The 19711-nt window shown below is 44.2% G+C and overlaps 1 protein-coding gene across 1 annotated transcript in view; it reads right to left on the reverse strand.

The window, feature by feature from the left end:
* The window catches only part of LOC115199912 (voltage-dependent N-type calcium channel subunit alpha-1B), a 141867-nt gene that overhangs the window by 47329 nt on the left and 74827 nt on the right, over nt 1-19711 (reverse strand). Inside the window, exons 9-23 of the mRNA XM_029762453.1 lie at nt 13217-13332; nt 12138-12227; nt 11360-11443; nt 9428-9646; nt 9094-9206; nt 8856-8968; nt 8617-8748; nt 6458-6530; nt 6217-6334; nt 5914-5981; nt 5305-5411; nt 4590-4646; nt 3784-3846; nt 415-1167; nt 41-234 (exon numbers count right to left, since the gene is read on the reverse strand). Coding sequence (XP_029618313.1) covers nt 41-234; nt 415-1167; nt 3784-3846; nt 4590-4646; nt 5305-5411; nt 5914-5981; nt 6217-6334; nt 6458-6530; nt 8617-8748; nt 8856-8968; nt 9094-9206; nt 9428-9646; nt 11360-11443; nt 12138-12227; nt 13217-13332 — 2300 coding nt within the window. The remainder of the gene's footprint in view (nt 1-40; nt 235-414; nt 1168-3783; nt 3847-4589; nt 4647-5304; nt 5412-5913; nt 5982-6216; nt 6335-6457; nt 6531-8616; nt 8749-8855; nt 8969-9093; nt 9207-9427; nt 9647-11359; nt 11444-12137; nt 12228-13216; nt 13333-19711) is intronic.

Raw genomic sequence — 19711 nt, forward strand, 5'->3', positions numbered from 1 at the left:
AGTAACAGTATTAGAGGGAAAATAGGTTTGCGGTACTGACTGGGTATAAGGGTGGTCTCCCCGGGTGGGGGGGTGATGGTGACAGGGGGGATGTTGACGGCCGTCTGTCCAGTCCGTCTAACGTTCCTCTGGTTGTCTGAGTCTTCAGGTCCCTCTGTGCCCCACCTCTGATCTCCAGGGTCCTGCTGGGGGCTGATGGCCAGGGAGTCGCCCTCAGACTCCACATATCTGTCCCTGGGAAACAGAGACAATTACCATAGATCACAAGTCATTGATCTCTGGTACGAGGTAGACACATCTACTCCTCTAAAATAATGTTATGTGATATGCTTTCATCAGTACAAAATGATGTATACTATAGATTTGCAGTCATGTAGAAGTAACAGAGACAGCCAGGGACAGAGCCAGTCTTACCTGTGGCCCCTCCCCTTCTCCCTCTCACTGTGGTCCTCTCCCTCCAGTGTGGACTGACCCCTTGAGCCGTGGGTCTTGTGTCTCCTCCTCTCCCCATTGGCTCCGTTCTCTCCCCTGGAGCACCTCTCTCCCGAGCGGCCATCTTTGTGGCGTGACCTGCGCTCGCCCTTGCCTCCACTGTTGACAGTGCCATTGCCCTCTCTGGCCTGTCTGTGGGAGTGGTGGTGGCGGTGCTCTCTCTCCCCCGTCCCCCCTCCTCCTCCCTCGTCCACTAAGGTCTGGTGGTGGTGCCTCCTGCCCCCCTCTCGGCTGCGCGACCGCTCACTCTTCCCCTCCTTGCCCCGGGTGCCGTCTGGGTCCTTGCTACGACTGTGGTGGACATGGTGCCTACCCTCTTTGCCTGGATCGCCATTCTCATTGGCCTCATCAATGGGTCTCTCCCTGTCCCGGTGGCGGTGGTGCCTGCGTGGCTGGGGGCCGGCCGGGTCCTCAGGGGTATCTGTCTCCTCAGGGGTCCGGGGCTTGTGTTGGCCCATAGGGCCGGGGCCGTCATGGGGTTCCACCACCAGGGGCCGGTCCAGGTGGGTCTTCATGTCAGGGCGGATGTGCAGGGCGGAGGACATACGAAGCCTCTCCTCAGGGTCCAGCTCGCTGTACAGGGCCTCACTGCTGGCACGCAAGTTATGTCTCCTCAGCTGAGTGGTTCGCTGCTCCCACACTGACATCATCTTCAGAGACTTCTGCTGCTCCTTACTGCAGGTGGACAGACAGGGCAGTTCACCTTTATTAGGGTACATTGAACCTGTCCTTTACTGCGCGAGCGATATGCATTTCATGTATTTGAAAATAATCATTCTGGAATACAACAGATAAACCCCTGCATGCTGAATGACATACAGTATGGAAGTGCAATGGAGGTTTATTTACAGCAAAACAGTCCAGTCCCTCTCCATTACCACATGTAAAAAGAGAGACTATATTGACAGGCCAAGCATGCTTCAGTTGACTTGCCCTGTCAATGTCTGTAGAGCACTTTGAAATGGTTGAACACATGCATTGTAAATCAGTAGTCTACCTACGCCACATAAACCACCCGTATACAGATACTTCAAACATGACGTCCTTTACTGTGTAGAAAGCAGAATTAACTTTCATACAGTACAACGTCATGAAAACGACTACCATGTCTACTCGTGCTAGCATTGTGGGAATGTTCAACCCCAGGACTCCAATCTACCCTCCACTACTTACCCTCCATGTAGTACACTGAGAACAGAGTAAGCTCTAAACTGAGGTATCTGGTTAGGGGTGAATGGAGAGATGGCAAGGGATTATTTGAGTGAACGTACAGTATAGTGTACGGTACACTATAAGGAGGGAATGATCAAGCTAATGTAGGGCAAAGTAAAGAAGCAAGACAAGATGTTTATTCCATCCTGCTTCAATAATGTCAACATGAGGATGATGGTCATCACCAGGAAGTTATGTTATGTTATACAAATAGATTGTCATGGCCACCGTACAGTAAGTTAGTTTACCTCAAGTAGTGATGGACTGGGGAGCAGACATAACTCCTACAACACATGAAGGAGCACATTGAAACAAACAAGGGACAGACTAAGAGGCATTAACAGGCTAGGAGACATTGGAAACAAAGACACAGGGGAAAACAAGAGCTTAGAAAGACTGACAGAGGAGAAACACGGGGCGACAACATAACACAGACACCAAAGGACTTACTTCACTGAGAGTAGAACTGAAAATAAAGAAGACAAATGAACGACACTACAGACTACCTGCACTACAGAAAGTAGACTTAGTACTTGACTATATCTTAAACAATCCCACCCCCAAGTTACATTATCCTTATTGTCTAGTAATGAGAAAAACGAGTCCCTAATATAAAAGAGGGACATGGTACTTTGCCAAACAAAGGGCCTCTGACGTTACAGGCAGGGTGTGTGTGTGTGCGCGCTTGTGTTTTGCCTCTCCAGCTGCCTGGCTGTGGCATCTGGTCATAAGGTACATGGTGGCCTTTACAGAGCTGCTCAAATGGAACTTCTGACTCACTGAGTGCCAGCGACAGTTTCTAGTGGCTTTGTTTTGGGTCGTTAGGACAGGGAGGGAGAGCGTCTCGCAGTCTGCTTGACACAGCACGAGCCTGCTGTCAACCCAGCCCAGCCCAACCCAACCCACACAACCCAGCCCTGCCCTGCCCTGCCAGCCTAGCCCAGCCCAACCCAGCCCAGCTCAACCCACACAACCCAGCCCAGCTCAACCCAGCCAGCCCAGCCCAGCCCAACCCAACCCAACCCAGCTGAACCTAACCCAGCCCAGCCAGCCCAGCAGCACAACACAACTGTTCTGCCTGTGGCTATGGAACCCTGACCTGTTCACCGGACGTGCTACCTGTCCCAGACCTGCTGTTTTCAACTCTCTAGAGACAGCAGGAGCGGTAGAGATACTCTGAATGATCGGCTATGAAAGCCAACTGACATTTACTCCTGAGGTGCTGACCTGTTGCACCCTCGACAACCACTGTGATTATTATTATTTGACCCTGCTGGTCATCTATGAACATTTCAACATCTTGGCCATGTTCTGTTATAATCTCCACCCGGCACAGCCAGAAGAGGACTGGCCACCCCTCATAGCCTGGTTACTCTCTAGGTTTCTTCCTAGGTTTTGGCCTTTCTAGGGAGTTTTTCCTAGCCACCGTGCTTCTACACCTGCATTGCTTGCTGTTTGGGGTTTTAGGCTGGGTTTCTATACAGCACTTTGAGATATCAGCTGATGTAAGAAGGGCTTTATAAATACATTTGATTTGATTTGAACACCGCCCCAGTATACTCTGTCTGCTCAGACTACCTTTGAGTACACTGACACAGTACAGCGAAGAGAGAGAGAGGGAGATAATCTCAGTCTGAGATGAAGAGGTAAACATATGAGTTCTGTAAAGTCATTCTTTAGAGAGGGAGGTCATGAGGAGAGTTCAGTCACTACAACAAGTGCCGATGTACAGAATCAATCACAATGAACACGAAGAGGTGCATACATGTATGTACATACAGAACGAGCATACCAATCTCATAATACCTGTTACTGAAAAAAGGCTGCCACATTCATCTGCTACAATTCAACACAGAGGAAAACTCACAATGGTATGGCTCAATGCTCAGGAGAAACAGTTGGGAGTCAAAGGGGAGACGGAGGGAGGGGAGGTAAGGTAAGGTAGCCTGGTGGTGCAGTGTGTTTGTGCTCTAGCACAAACAATACAATAATTGTTGTACTGTACATACAGTATAGGACCCAGGCTAGGGAGGAGGAGGAGGGTGATGAGGTAAAGTGTAACGGAGAGTAAACACTCACAGTGAATTAACGCTGCAGACGGACGAGCTGCTAGAGAGTGCACCTTGACTTTGCTTTACAAAACTGCACATGCAAAAAAATAAAGATGGGGAGGGAGAACAAAAGAGGGGGAGAGGTCAGGGTCAGAAGAAGGACAGGGCACCCTCTGTCCATCCATCCGTCTGTCTGTCCCTGACTCTCCCACTACACGTCAACTCAATGGGAGTCTCCGTTTGAGACCAACAGAATGAGTTAAGAAAGGAATGAGAGTAGCAGCGTTGAGACTTTCAACCTCCAAGACAAATAGTGAAAAGAGTCTTATTTCGCTTTGCAGAGACCAATTTATAGGGGCCATATTTCAAGTCCAATTATACATTACATGTATATTTCCTTTGAGGAAATGCGGAGGAAAAAATTCCCAAAGCCTATATTAATAAGAATATTCTACAAACCAATGGCTACATTACATTTTTTAAATAACAAGATAAAACAGTGCTTTGAAACATTTAAGACAAAACATTTAAAACAATGACAGAATCACATATCCTGCTACCATTGACTATGAATACACTAATTACAGGTGTTATACAGTACATACTGGTGAATGGCAATACAAGGATACGGTGCCCACACAATGACTGAAATGTGCCAAATCTATTTCTTTTTCACCCAATTTACATTTCAGGTTAAGTGCCTGTCACTCCAAGAGAGACTAGTGGTAAGGGTTCCAACAAAGGCATACACCAGAGGTTCCACTGTCACCAGAACCAAGTGTCTGAATGTACAGCGTTGCATGCACAATCTGGGCTCACTGTTGAGGAAATTACCTTGCTGGCATTGCCCTCTCCGCTCCATGTTGGCCTGTGTACAGGATGCTGTGTAGCCTATGTGGGGGTGGGAGCCAGAGTATTAAGGTGTCTCTGACTTTAGTCAAGGTCTTAGCAGGCATTAAGCCTTTTATCAACTGCTTCTCAACACATTTACAACGTTGAGCCCTTCAGTGACTCAAAGAGAGAACACATGATCTATCAAAACACCAGACATTGCGAACAGAAGGGTTAAATCCTATGTAACTCCTCAGAAGAGCACAATCAACTGAGAAATTGGTAGTCCAGACAGAATAATACAACATAAAGCCACAAACAACAGATACAATCCCATGTAGACATCAATATAAAAGAGCATCTCTCAGGAGGGGGAGACAGTGTGGTGTGTCTGGGAGGCAGGGCTGTGGGAAGGGGGTGAGGGAGGGAGGGAGGTAGGTAGGATCTGTGGGGAGGGGGGTGAAGGAGGGAGGTTGGATCTGTGGGAAGGGGGGTGAGGGAGGGAGGTTTGACCTGTGGGAGGGGTTGTGAGGGAGGTTGGATCTGTGGGAAGGGGTGGGAGGGAGGTTTGATCTGTGAAAGGGGGTGTGAGGGAGGGAAGTTTGATCTGAGGGAGGGGGTGTGAGGAGGGTTTGATCTGTGGGAGGGATATGAGAGAGGGAGGGCAGGGGGGGGGTAGCAAGGGGGAAACTGTATCAAACGCCTGATCATGACTTACGCTGTGATGGAGATGTTTGCGGCCGACATGGGGCTGACCTCCTTGACCTCCTTGGCCTTCTGGAGGGCCATCTTCTTGGTGATGGCCACCTCCTGCTCTTCCTCATCCTGAGGAGCACAAACACAGTGAAGAACGGAGACCACCCAGGGGTGGGTTGGTGGGCCATCAATGGTTCCATGATGATAAGCCCTGCCACAAGCCAAAAAAAAGGCCTTCACCTCTCTCTGGTGTGGCCGCAAAGATTTAAGCCTCTTCCCCATAGGTGAATTATTATGAATGGTCACAAATCCGACAACCAGTTGGGAGGTTCACTACCTTGAGTTATTGACCAGGACAAACATCAGTCATCCTAGAACAGCCCCAGGCGACAGGGTTAAGGAACCAATAAAGCAAGGCACTATATATCCTAATAGGAATATTCACTGTCATATTCAACAAACATAAATACGGGAATGAAATTCCATGTGGCATTTGATTAGACAGCTGACTTTCGTGATGGATCATCAGGGGAACACGTCTCTCTATCCAGGGTTCTCAGGGACTCCAGGGAGGGGAGGTTCCAGTCAGAGAACACAGAGGCAGGAAGCCCTACTGTAGTATGTACTCTACCTTAGTGAGCTCCTGTGCGTTTGCAAGGTTGTCAACAGCGATGGCCAAGAAGACATTGAGGAGAGTGTCTGATCAGTGAGGGGTCAGGAAAGTTCAAACAGTTAATGAGTCGATCAATATTTACATTCGATCTTATACAGTGTGGATATATGTATATATATATATATATATATATATATATATATATATTCTTATAGCTTACAAATCAACGCTAAATCCTGATACTATCACAGAGCTATGAAGTCATGATGCTTGACAGTAGTAAAGGTTAATCAATGCAGGGCGATCATCCAGAGAGGATACAGTTTCCAAACAGGGTGAGAACGATGAAGTAGATGGAGGAGAACATTCCCCGGCGCACGCCCCCCTGGGACTCTATCCCATGATACATCACTGCATTCCAGTCCTCTCCTGTCAGAATCTGGGAGACACACAAACACATTATTACACGGATTTCGCTAATGCTATTACAGTATTATAACATGAAATGATTTTCAAAAGGAAGGCAAAAATCCAACTTTATTTAGCCTTTTTTGAACTTCACCTGGAAAACTGTGAGAATTGCTGCTGGAAAGGTGTCAAAGTTTGTTGTTGGCGTCTCCTCGTCAAAATTAAACCTGCAGGAAGAAACACAGATTAGAAAGGTCGTTATCTTTCAGCTACGCCTTGCTAGAACACAGGTTCCCACTCTACATTTTATAATCCCTCATCACCATGGAAATTGAGAAGATGAGAAGAACCCCACTTAGTCCTAGTTTCTTATTGTGTTGCTCCAGCACAATAGGCATAGCACATCTTTCCACTGTCAGAGCCCTAACAGCTCTGTTGGCTCTCCGTCAAGGCTGATTTCACAACATCTTGTGCTAATCTTGATATTCTGTATTGCTCTGTAAGAATCTACAGGGACCTCATTACACCTTCCAACAATGAGAACCATACAGAAAGCAAACGAAGTGTGTCCTCTCTCAGTTTGCTGAAATCCTTTGGTGCATAGACGGATATTCATTAGTACAGCTCTCATTAGTTCCCCAACTAGAGAAAAGACAATGCAGGTCTGCAGAAAACCCTCCACTCTACTGTGAGGTAAAAATATGTGTGTCTGTACAAACGAATCATCATAAAATACAAAATACAACAGATCAACACAATATTAGATAATAGCTAAAACAAGTGACTTACTGTATAGTGTACATCTAATATTGTATCTATCCCACTAAATGTGTTTATTTTATTTTGACTAGGACAGGCATGATGTTGAATATGAATTCTATTCAAAGAGTGCATACTGAATAATGATCCATGCACCTGGATGGGACACCTCAGCTCAAGTAGATTTGGCTAGCATACATTTCCTGGTCTGCTTGAAGTGGGCAGGCTTTGGCTGGATCTGGCTGGGTGAAGCAGCTTCACAACCACTAGTCCTTAATCTATCTCTGACTGAACACTGCACTGAAAGGACCTGAACAACACAAAGTCTGACTCAGCACTGCACCGGAAGGGCCTGAACACACATCCTTACTGAACGCTGCAGTGAAAGACCATGAACAGCACACAGCCTGACTGAACACTACACTGGAAGAGCCTGAACAACACAGAGATCCTGCTTCCATTATGTCAGGGAGTGATTGTACTGTAGTTCATACTCCCAGGCTGGGCATTTCAAGGCCTGCCAAGTGTCATTTCTCTTTGGATCAACTGCATGCATCTATTGTTCATAATGTCCTCTCTGCCTGCCACTTGTGCATTTAGATCACATGACTGGAGTGTTTCTGCATTTATCTGGATTATTAACTACACAGAGACCTTCTACCCTGTTGAGCAACACAGAGACCTTCTACTCTGTTGAGCAACACAGGGACCTTCTACTCTGTTGAGCAACACAGGGACCTTCTACTCTGTTGAGCAACAAAGAGACCTTCTACTCTGTTGAGCAACACAGGGACCTTCTACTCTGTTGAGCAACACAGAGACCTTCTACTCTGTTGAGCAACACAGAGACCTTCTACTCTGTTGAGCAACACAGAGACCTTCTACTCTGTTGAGCAACACAGAGACCTTCTACTCTGTTGAGCAACACAGAGACCTTCTACTCTGTTGAGCAACACAGAGACCTTCTACTCTGTTGAGCAACACAGGGACCTTCTACTCTGTTGAGCAACACAGAGACCATCTCGTCCATTGAACTACACAGAGACCATCTACTCCATTGAACTACACAGAGACCATCTACTCCATTGAACTACACAGAGACCATCTACTCCATTGAACTACACAGAGACCATCTACTCCATTGAACTACACAGAGACCATCTACTCCGTTGAACAACACAGAGACCATCTACTCCGTTGAACAACACAGAGACCTACTCAGAAGAACAACACAGAGGCCACCTGCTCCGTTGAACAACACAGAGACCATCTACTCTGTTTCTGAGTGGGCTTAATAATTCAAAGAGTGGAGGGATGAAAACCTCGCCTTTCCATACTGTTACTCTCTCCTCTCCATACTACTAGAGGAACAACGTACTGTAGTAAAAACAACGTACATCTATGTTCTATCACAAGCTAAATGGTAATGCTAACAACAATGGAACTGGCTAATGTTGAGTATCACCATGGGTAATCTGGACCCATGAATAATACAGTACAGTGTATGTACTGGACAGGAACTGTTACTGTGAGAGGCAATAAGGGTGGACTCACAGTCCCCCAAAGAGCTGCATGCCCAGTAGGGCAAACACCACGATGAAGAGGAAGAGGAGGAACAGCAGGCTGATGATGGACTTCATGGAGTTGAGTAGAGAGACCACCAGGTTCCTCAGAGAGTTCCAGTACCTGCAGCAGGGGGATGAAGAGGAGGAATGAGGTGATAGTGGCATAGCATCGAGTCTTGTACAGGTGATCATGTCGTGTTTTGGATCAGGGTGTAACGGATCGCTCACTTAGTGACTTTGAAAATCCTGAGCAGACGGAGAGCTCTCAGGACGCTGATGCCGAAGGAGGCCCCAGGTTTCACAACTGCCCATATCACCTCAAAAATACTGCCTATAATCACCTGGGAGTGGAGTACATTGAATTACAAAAAATGTGCGTTCTCTCTAATGTAACGCAATGCAATGTAACTCTCTACTATACAACATTTCAGAAGCGCAGGTCTGATTGGATCGCAGTCTCACTTACTCCAAAATCAAAACAGTTGAAAGAGGAATGGAAGTAGCTCATGGGTCCTAGTCCATACATTTTCATGGACATCTCAGTCAGAAACAAGCCCAGGAATACAAACTCTGCCAAATCTGCAAGGGAGACGGAATAACACACAGATCAATTCAGTGAGTCGAATATGACCGGCCTGATGTCTGACGTGAAGGCACTGTTTCAATACAGCCAACACACTGTAGATGGCTTCATTGTACAAACAGGAAATAAACAGAATGATACGTCCTGTTGGTGATGGTAGGAAAACAAATGGTACAGTATTCCCTCCCACGCAGGTCGGGCGTTGGGCAGGACTTACACAGTGCATATGTGAGCCACTCAGGCTGGTCGTAATGGACGATGGCCACACAGAGTGTGTTGAGGCCGACCAGACACAGCACTGTCCAGTAGAAGCTCTGAGCCTTGACCAGGTGTCTGATGGTGAAGCGGAGCCGCTTCTCTTTCCTCCGGAAGTAAGAGGCACTGCCATTCTTGCTGCTCTTCAGGCTGGCCCGGGCGAACGGAGACCCTGGAGGAACAGTGGTGGGAACAACACACAAACTGGAGATAAAGTCATGCAGTCATCAATTCTGTATTTCTCAATGAAAATCACTTTGATGTAACTTCACGACCTGAACGTTTTCACTTGGTGGGGACCGCCTCGAAATGTCATTAGACTCAATGAGAGGAAAGATTCAAAATCAAAGCTAATAAACCCCAAAATGTGCACTATGGCTCAATCAAACCACAGCATAGCATGCCAAGCACAGAAACTTGTATGTGAAGTAGAGGGCATTTGCAATATGACCGTTAGCAGATTTGACTTTACATTTCTCTTTAATAATGCTGCATCATATTGTTCAGTATTTTCTCAGTATCCTGGCTAGTTCATCCATAGAGAACTCTGTGCACTGCCCTCCTCCCTTCTCTCCCGCCTCCACCTCCCAGCCCCTGGACCATAATAAACCATCTGTAACTTAAATTAAACAAAAATTTGAGGCTGGACCAAAAAAAGAAAAGTGAAAAATGGTTCTATTAGCATCTCGTTAGTGGCCCAGGAGGAGAGGGAGAATCATCATTTCCTGGGCTATTTTCATCTCCAAATGTAACTCGGGTGTGAAGCCTCATAAACTGAGCACCAAGTCAGGCTTGTCTTTTTCCCCTCTCTCTTTTTCCCTTTCTCCCTCCAGCTCCCTCTCCTTCTCCCTGTCATATATTTTTTGTATGGGATTCTAATACTGAGCCAAACCACCTACTCCCCTTTAATTAGTGTACAGTGATGCAGATCTAATTGAGGAGTATTAATAATCACTTATGCAGGGGGACTGAGAGGTTCAAACAGATAGTTAGCTATCTGAAAAAAGGAGGGAACATTTGGAGATTTTTTTATTATTACTTGATCATTTTTTAAATAAGAGGCTATTGCAATGCTTCTGTCATTAGTCATTCTTAAAGGGCAGTTGTCTAACATAATAGATACAACCAGGAATTCTTTATGTCACATACTGGGAAGAATAGCAATTTGAGTTACTTATTGCATTATAAAGGCTAGTATTTAACCCAAATTGATACACATTGTAGGAAATAGGCCCAATACCACCACAATCTAATTAAAAGACAAACAAAATGATTCAATATGCAACATCATTAAATTGAAGCACAGTCTAAGAGAAAGATTGTTCCAGGCCTGCAGTTGAGACAGAATTTGGTGACATGAGACAGCTAGTAGAGGTAGAACCAATATATAATATAAATTGAAATCATTTATTAAGGTGTCTTTAATAGAATAAATGTGTCGAAAAACAAATGTAGACATTATGAGAGCTTGGGACTATAGTTCTAGCTGCATTTCAGTCAAATGTAGTTATTGACTGAGCCTTGTTCTTTCCATGTAGTACCCTAAATATCCCCAATCCATGTTGCTAAGTTCAAAAGAATACAAGATACAAAAAGGATGACACCATTCAAACCAATTAAGTTTTGGAACTTTATAGCTAATTATCTCAGAATCATCTTTTTTGCAGGTACAACCTTATAGTCCTAAGCTCTCAATTAATACATTCATTTCTAGAGCTTCCAAAATAGTTTTACAATGGTGGGGGTGCCAAGATGGCCGGCGCGGTGGCTTCAAAACAGTGCCCTGCATCAGTCATCTAGTGTATAGAAATCACTGGGTAGAACAGGATACAGCAGTGAGCAGTGTGAAAGCTGACGATGATCAAGAGGTCCGATTCACGGGCGTTGGCCTTACCAACAGATGAGATGTCAGTGAAGTGGTCCTCGCCCTCCTCAGCATTGATCAGGTCATTCTTGCTCTTCTTTGCTCTCTTCAACACTGAACACACATTAGAACAATAAGTTAGGGTTAGAACCACACCAGATTTCCTTGTGAAAAGTATCTTAGTGTAGTTTGTTCGAGGGAGATAATGTATACACAGTATGTGTGTTTGATGGATATGACATCAGCTCTCAGGGCATTAATACAGGACTTCCATCAGGCAACATACTTCCTTTTGAAAAAGCAGCACACAGCTTGAGCCATTCACATTTATGATAGCTTGTGAAACACTGTTACTACAAGCATCTCAGGGGAGGCCTCTCATGTGTTGTTAGCTCAACAGACCATTCAAACTCGACTGGCAACACAGCTCCCTCAAACACACTCTCCCAGCCAGGCTCTCTCTGAACTGTGGCCCTGTGCACTTCTCTCCCGTTGTAATACAATTTACATGTGGCCCCAACACCCATAATTACTGTGGGTTCACACTTGGGCTTTGATTATTTCTGTGTTGTGCTAACAAGGCCTTGATAACAGCAACAGCACAATATTTAGCACAGAGAGGGTGGGTGGCATCAGCCCGAAGCCTCACACATCTACAGCCACAGCCAGAGAGGAGACTGGGTAAGCAGTCCTGGGCAAACACAGGGAGACGACACTCGGATAAAGCTCATAACCAAGGCACTGAGTTTTCCCTGATCAGATCAGGTGGTCTGACTTAACCAACTCAGGGCCCTGGTATACTCCTGACCTGGGTTGTTATGTTTCCTTTTGTACCACGCTCCATCCAGAGGGGACTTCTCTTCAGCGTGCTTGTCCTCCTCCGCCAGCATCACTTCCTCTGAAACAAATACACAGGTGTCAGCCACACACCATATAATGAACACATACACACACACAGTGGTGTAAAGTCCTTAAGTAAAAATACTTTAAAGTACTACAAGTCATTTTTGGGGGTTATCTGTACTTTACTTTACTATTTATATTTTTGACAACCTTTACTTCACTACATTCCTTATGAAAATATTGTACTTTTTACTCAGTACATTTTCCCTGACACACAAAATGACTTGTTACATTTTGAATGCTAAGCAGGACAGGAAAATAGTCAAAATTACACACTTCAAGAGAACACGTGGTCATCCCTACTGCCTCTGATCTGGCGGACTCAATAAACACAAATGCATCTTTTGTAAATAATGTCTGAGTGTTGGAGTGTTCCCCTGTCTATCCGTACATTTTTAAAACAAGAAAATTGTGCTATCTGATTTGCTTAATATAAGGAATTGGAAATGATTTAGACTTTTACTCTTGATGCTTAAGTATATTTTTGCAATTACATTTACTTATGATACTTTTAAGTACTGTATATTTAGAACCAAACACTTTTAGACTTTTACTCAAGTAGTATTTTACTGGGTGACTTTCACTTTTACTTGAGTAACTTTCTATGAAGTTATCCATATTTTTACTTAAGTATGACAATTGTATACTTTTTCCACCAATGCACGCACGCACGCACGCACACACACACACACACACACACACACACACACACACACACACACACACACACACACACTCCAAACCATCAGCATACTATATATCGCATATCATAAAGCCCTAAGACTAATACTATGTCAGCACAATGTAATATATATATATATATATATATATATATATATATATGCACATAGTATCAAATCATGTTTGCCTGTAACTAAAACTTTAGCAAAAACTTGAGCAATATTGAAGTAAACTTTAAGTATCAAAGTAAAGGGGTATTAGGTCTTAAAATAAAAAAGGAGAGGGAGTAGAGGGCAGTCTGACCTGCCTTGCATATCCACTCCAGGTATCCAGTCAGCTCCCTCTCGATCTGCTGCTGCCTGCGAAGCTTCAGAAACTCCTGCCTCTTCTCCACACGCTCACGCTCCTTGGCAAACTCCCTGCAGGTACACACACACACACACACACACACACACACACACACTTATCGGACAAGCATGGGAGCACACACACAGTTTTAGCTACATGTCAGAACCTGGAACACTCATATGCTGACAGCAGTCTGGCTCCCAGCTGTGGACTTGGCTGTGGGTGAAGCTTTTTGGAGAGTATTACAAGTCTTTGCTTACTCTACATTAAGAATGAAAACTTCAGACACAAAATAAGCTTTAAAAATAATGAATTTGCTATAGAATTTTTTTTTAAATATATATTGGCAATACAGTCAGTGGTGTGTGAAAACATCAGATCTCTATGGTTACACCATGAAGCAATCATATTTCTGACACTATCTTGGAACAACATGCAACCCAGTTTCCCCTGCAGAAAGACAATTGGGAAATCAAATGAGTGTCATTCATTTTAATCAGTGCATGTTCCTAATGCATTGACATCATCAAACAGTCACTGGAAAAAAAGCTGAAAGGAGCATGTGATGCTTTTTGTAACCACATAAACCACCATCTGTTATCTAGCCAATTAAAGAGGCCCATTTCCATTCGTCTTACCCATGAGTAACCTGGAAATAGATAGGCCTACTGCTGATTGGGCAAAGGTTGGAATGGATTACCAAGACAAAGAGGGGGAGATCTTACTCATTAAACAAGTGGTTCACCATTTTTTTAACCTAATCTGCTTATTTGTAATGGCATGTTATAGACTGGTGACATTTTTTGGCGATTTCATTTGGTTTTGAGAAACTTACCAGCTGTGCTGCTTCTTCATGTAGCCTGCGCAGCACAGCTGGTAGGGGAAAATGCTCGAGTCACAGTTCAGATAAAGTTCAGAATTATACAATTTCATGTGTACAACATCTAAAGACCTGCATCACTATACTGAGAGCTTTGCCGTTTCTAAAAGGACATATTTGGGTGTTTTTGGAGCCTTTGTTCATGTTTCTCCGGTGCCCCCATAGCGCAGAACAAGCAATGAGGAAGTCTACTGCGGGTGGGATAAGTTTCCCAAAACCAAGTGAAATCCCTAAAAAAGTGTCTGGACCCTTCTATAACATGCCAATTACATAAACAATAGAGATTTCATTCTATAATAGTGAACCAATCCTTTAACTGCACTGTGAAGTCACAAACACAACACAACAGTCTGGATTGAGTCGTTGAGACTGAGGCTTTTATTTATCTTCCTCCTTCCACCCACATCTTCCATGTGTGTGTGGTAGTAGCTGCTTAAAACCTGTTAACGAGAGAGGGAATGACGGATGGGAGGGAGGGAGAGAGGAAGGGAGAGAGGAGAGAGAGATAGATAGATACAGAGAAAGAGAGAGAGCGAAAGAGAGAGAGAGAGACAGGGAGAGAGAGAAAGAGACAGAGAGAGAGAAAAATAAACCGACAGAGAGAAAGACTGAGAGAGAGAGGCAGATGGAGAGAAATGAGGGATCCCCTCCCTGAACAGTCCGCCCTCACAGCTCACTTGGTGAGAGCCAGGCAGTGATTGGTGTCTCTCCCACGCAGGGCTGAGGGAAGCTCCTTCCTGCATTGCAGTGGCTGTGTGTGTTTGTGTGTGCGTGTGTTTGTTTGTGTTTGGGAGGGCTGTGAGGGGGTGGTGTTAGCCAGGAATCCCAGCCCTGCCTGCTGCAGTTCCACAGCAGCCCCTCAGGCGGGGGAGTCAGTCGCTCCTCAGCACGCCGCAAAGGCGCTTTATTGGCATGGGAAACGTGTTTGCATTGCCAAAGCAAGTGAAATAAACAAAAGTGAGAAGACACAAAACAACATGAATAAAAAAACATTTGAATTTAACAGTAGATAGTGCACTCAAAAAGGTTTTTAAAAAGATAGACAATTCAAGTGTTATATTATCAGCTATGTACATGTGCAAATAGTTGTCGTAGGAATAGAAGGGGAAGTAGGGGAAGATAATAAACAGATAAATATTGGTGGTATTTACAATGTTGTTTGTTCTCCACTGGTTGCCCTTTTCTCATGGCAACGGGCTGTGATTGCACACTGCAGTACTTCGCCTAACAGATACAGGAGTTTATCAATGTTTGATTTGTTTTCAAATTTTTTGTGGGTCTGTTTGATCTGTGGGAAAAATGTATCTCTAATGTGGTCGTACATTTGGCAAGAGGTTAGGAAGTGCAGCTCAGTTTCCACCTCATTTTGTGGGCAGTGGGCACATAACCTGTCTTTCTATGGCGGCCTGTCTTAATAGCAAGGCTATGCTCACGGAGTCTGTACATAGTCAAGGATTTGCCACTGTGTACTCTCTGTTCAGGGCCAGATAGCGTTCCAATTTGCTCTGTTTTTTGGTTTAATCTTTCCAGTGATAGTTATCTTTTTGCTTTCTCATCATTTGGTTGGGTCTAATTGTGAAACAGCTGGATGAGGGGACGCTTCTCTAGGTTCATCTTTCAAGGTGAGGGCCTTGTGGTGAAATGTGTGGCCCTTCCTTCCTTTTAGGTGGTTTAGGTGGCTCTTTTTCTGGATTTTGATTACTAGTGGGTATAGTCCTAATTCTGCTCTGCATGCATTGTTTGGGGTTTTTGACAGTTCACACATTATATATTTGCAGAATTCTGCATGAAGTGTCTCAATGGGTGTTTGTCCCATTTTTTTAATTCTTGGTTGGTGAGTGGACCCCAGACCCCACAACCATAGAAGTATTTTTAGCCAGATCCTAATTGGGATGTTGAGTTTTATGTTTCTTTTGATGGCGTAGAAGACCCTTATTGCCTTGTCTCTTAGATTGTTCACAGCCTTGTGGAAGTTACAGTTGAAGTCGGAAGTTTACATACACCTTAGCCAAATACATTTAACTTCATTGGGATAGGGGCAGTATTTTCACGTTCGGATGAAAAGCGTGCCCAGAGTAAACTGCCTGCTACTTAGGCCCAGAAGCTAATAGCTAGTTTCTAAAACTGTTTGAATGATGTCTGTGAGTATAACAGAACTCATATGGCAGGCAAAAACCTGAGAAAAAATCCAACCAGGAAGTGGGAAATCTGAGGTTTGTAGTTTTTCAAGTGATTGCCTATCCAATATACAGTGTCTGTGGGGTCATATTGCACTTCCTAAGGCTTCCACCAGATGTCAACAGTCTTTAGAACATTGTTCAGGCTTCTACTGTGAAGGGGGAGAGAATAAGAGCTGAATGAATAAGGTGTCTGGCAGAATGCCATGAGCTCAGTCACGCGAGCAGCCGTGAGAGCGAGCTGAGTTCCTTTTCATTTCTAAAGACAAAGGAATTGTCCGGTTGGAATATTATTGAAGATTTATGATAAAAACATCCTAAAGATTGATTCTATACATCGTTTGACATGTTTCTACGAACTGTAATATAACTTTTTTTGACTTTTCGTCTGAACTTAGTGCTCACGCATAGTGCATTGGGAATAGTGAATTGAACGCGTGAACAAAAAGGAAGTATTTGGACATAAATATGGACTTTATCGAAACAAAACTAACATTTATTGTGGAACTGGGATTCCTGGGAGTGCATTCCGATGAAGATCATCAAAGGTAAGTGAATATTTATAATGCTATTTCTGACTTTTGTTGACTCCACAACATGGCGGGTATCTGTATGGCTTGTTGTTGTGTCTGAGCGCTGTACTCAGATTATTGCCAGGTGTGCTTTCGCCGTGAAGCTTTTTTGAAATCTGACACAGTGGTTGCATTTAGGCGAAGTTCATCTTTAATTCTATGCATAACACTTGTATCTTTTATCAACGTTTATGATGAGTATTACTGTAACTTGATGTGCTCATTCACCGAGAGTTTTGGAGGCAAAACATTTCTGAACATTACACGCTGTATGTAAAATGGGGTTTTTGGATATAAATATGAACCTTATAGAGTAAAACATACATGTATTGTGTAACATTGAGTCCTGGGAGTGTCATCTGAAGAAGATCGTCAAAGGTTAGTGATTACTTTTAGCTTTATTTCTGTTTTTTGTGACGCCTCTCCTTGCTTGGAAAATGGCTGTGTGGTTTTTCTTGTCTAGGTGCTGTCCTAACATAATCTAATGGTATGCTTTCGCCGTAAATCCTTTTTGAAATCGGACACTGTGGTTGGATTAACGAGAAGTTTATCTTTAAAATGGTGTATAATACTTGTATGTTTGAGAAATTTGAATTATAAGATTTTTGTTGTTTTGAATTTGGCGCCTTGCTATTTCACTGGCTGTTAGCGAGGGGTTCGTCTTTCCTCAACAGGTTAAACTCAGTTTTTCACAATTCCTGACATTTAATCCTAGTAAAAATTCCCTGTCTTAGGTCAGTTAGGATCACCACTTTGCCATCTATTTTGTGAAGTGCACCAGTCACTCCTGCAGCAAAGCACCCCCCCCCCCCAAACAAGATGCTGCCACTCCCGTGCTTCACGGTTGGGATGGTGTTCTTCGGCTTGCAAGCATCCCCCTTTTTCCTCCAAACATAACAATGTTCGATTGTTGTTGCATCAGACACATTTCTACAAAAAGTACAATCTTTGTTCCCATGTGCAGTTGCAAACCGTAGCCTAGCTTTTTTATGGCGGTTTTGGAGCAGTGGCTTCTTCCTTCTTCCTTTTCTTCTGAGGTCTTAGCTGATTTCTTTTGATTTTCCCATGATGTCAAGCAAAGTTTGAAGGTAGGCCTTGAAATGCATCCACAGGTACACCTCCAATTGATTCAAATGATGTAAATTATCCTATCAGAAGCTTCTAAAGCCATGACATCATTTTCTGGAATTTTCCAAGCTGTTTGAAGGCACAGTCAACTTAGTATATGTAAACGTTCGACTTCAACTGTACCTGTGGTGTTAATACTTACAATGTGGTAGGTATAGTTCTTTGTGATCTAGGGCAACGGTGTCTAGATAGAATTTGTTTTTGTTGTCCTGGCTACTGGACCTGCTCTGGAATACCATTATTTTTGTCTAACTGAGATTCACTGTCAGGGCCCAAGTCTGACAGAATCTGTGCAGAAGGTCTAGGTGCTAATGTAGACCATCCTTGGTTGAGGACAGAAGCACCAGATCATCTGCAAACAGTAGACATTTGATTTCGGAGTCCAGTAGGGTGAGGCCGGGTGCTGCAAACTGTTCTAGTGCCCTCGCCAATTAATTGATATATACAGTATGTTGAAGAGGGTGGGGCTGAAACTGCATCCCTGTCTCATCCCACGGCCCTGAGGAAGGAAATCTGTGTGTTTATTGCCCATTTTAACTGCACACTTGTTGTTTGTGTACATTGATTTTATAATGTCATATGTTTTTTCCCCAACACCACTTTCCATCCATTTGTATTGCAGATCCTAATGCCAATATTGTTTGTCAATAAGGGTGTGCAGGGTGTATACGTGGTATGTCATATGGTATTTTGGTAAGAAGATAATTTGACGTTTTCTCAGGATATTGTTTTTACTGAGGACATTTTGGAATCTGTTGTTCATGATACTGTAGAGGATGTTTACGAGATTGCTGTTGACGCAGAGTCCACGGTAATTATCTCTCTCTCTCTCTCTCTCTCTCTCTCGCTCTCTCTCTCTCGCTCTCTCACACACACAGGCTATCGGGACATGAATTTATTACTTCTCAGAAAACAAATCTAATTCTCACTTGCTGTTCCACCAAATGGCTTCAGCTGTCTCTGTGCTATCAATGTGGCATTATGCTCTTACAGTCTCTCTTTTATTTCAACCTTCTGCTTTCTTTCCCTTCCTTCTACATTTTACATTTTTTCTATGGTGGAGGGTATTGCTTAGAGTTAAGAGGGAGAGTAGGAGTAGTTTGTTTTGGGTAGGGCAGTGTGATGACCGCAATGAAGTCTCAGCTGAGTGGGGAAGAAACGCTGTTGCTTCAGAATGGCTTCAGGTGCGTTCCGGAGAATGGTGTTAAAGTGGAGGAAGTTTTGTTCATGGTTGGAACATATACACTCTGCATCCAGACAGGTTGCATCACTGCCTGGTTTGGCAACTGCTTGGCCTCCAAACGCAAGGCACTACGTACGGCCCAGTACATCACTGGGGCCAAGCTTCCTGCCATCCAGGACTTCTATACCAGGCGGTGTCAGAGGAAGGTCCTAAAAATTGCCAAAGACTCCAGCCAACCTAGTCATAGACTGTTCTCTCTGCTACCGCACGGCAAGCAGTACCAGCGCGCCAAGCCTAGGTCCAAGAGGCTTCTAAACAGCTTCTACCCCCAAGTCATAAGACTCCTGAGCAGCTAATCAAATGGCTACCCAGACTATTTGCACCCCCCTACGCTCTGCTACTCTCTGTTATTATCTACGCATAGCCACTTTAATAACCCTACCTACATGTACATAATAACCTCGACACCGGTGCCCCAGCACATTGACACATTGACTCTGAACCGGTACC

The sequence above is a fragment of the Salmo trutta genome, chromosome 9 (genome assembly GCF_901001165.1).
Source record: "Salmo trutta chromosome 9, fSalTru1.1, whole genome shotgun sequence".
In the NCBI taxonomy this organism is placed as follows: Eukaryota; Metazoa; Chordata; class Actinopteri; order Salmoniformes; family Salmonidae; genus Salmo; species Salmo trutta.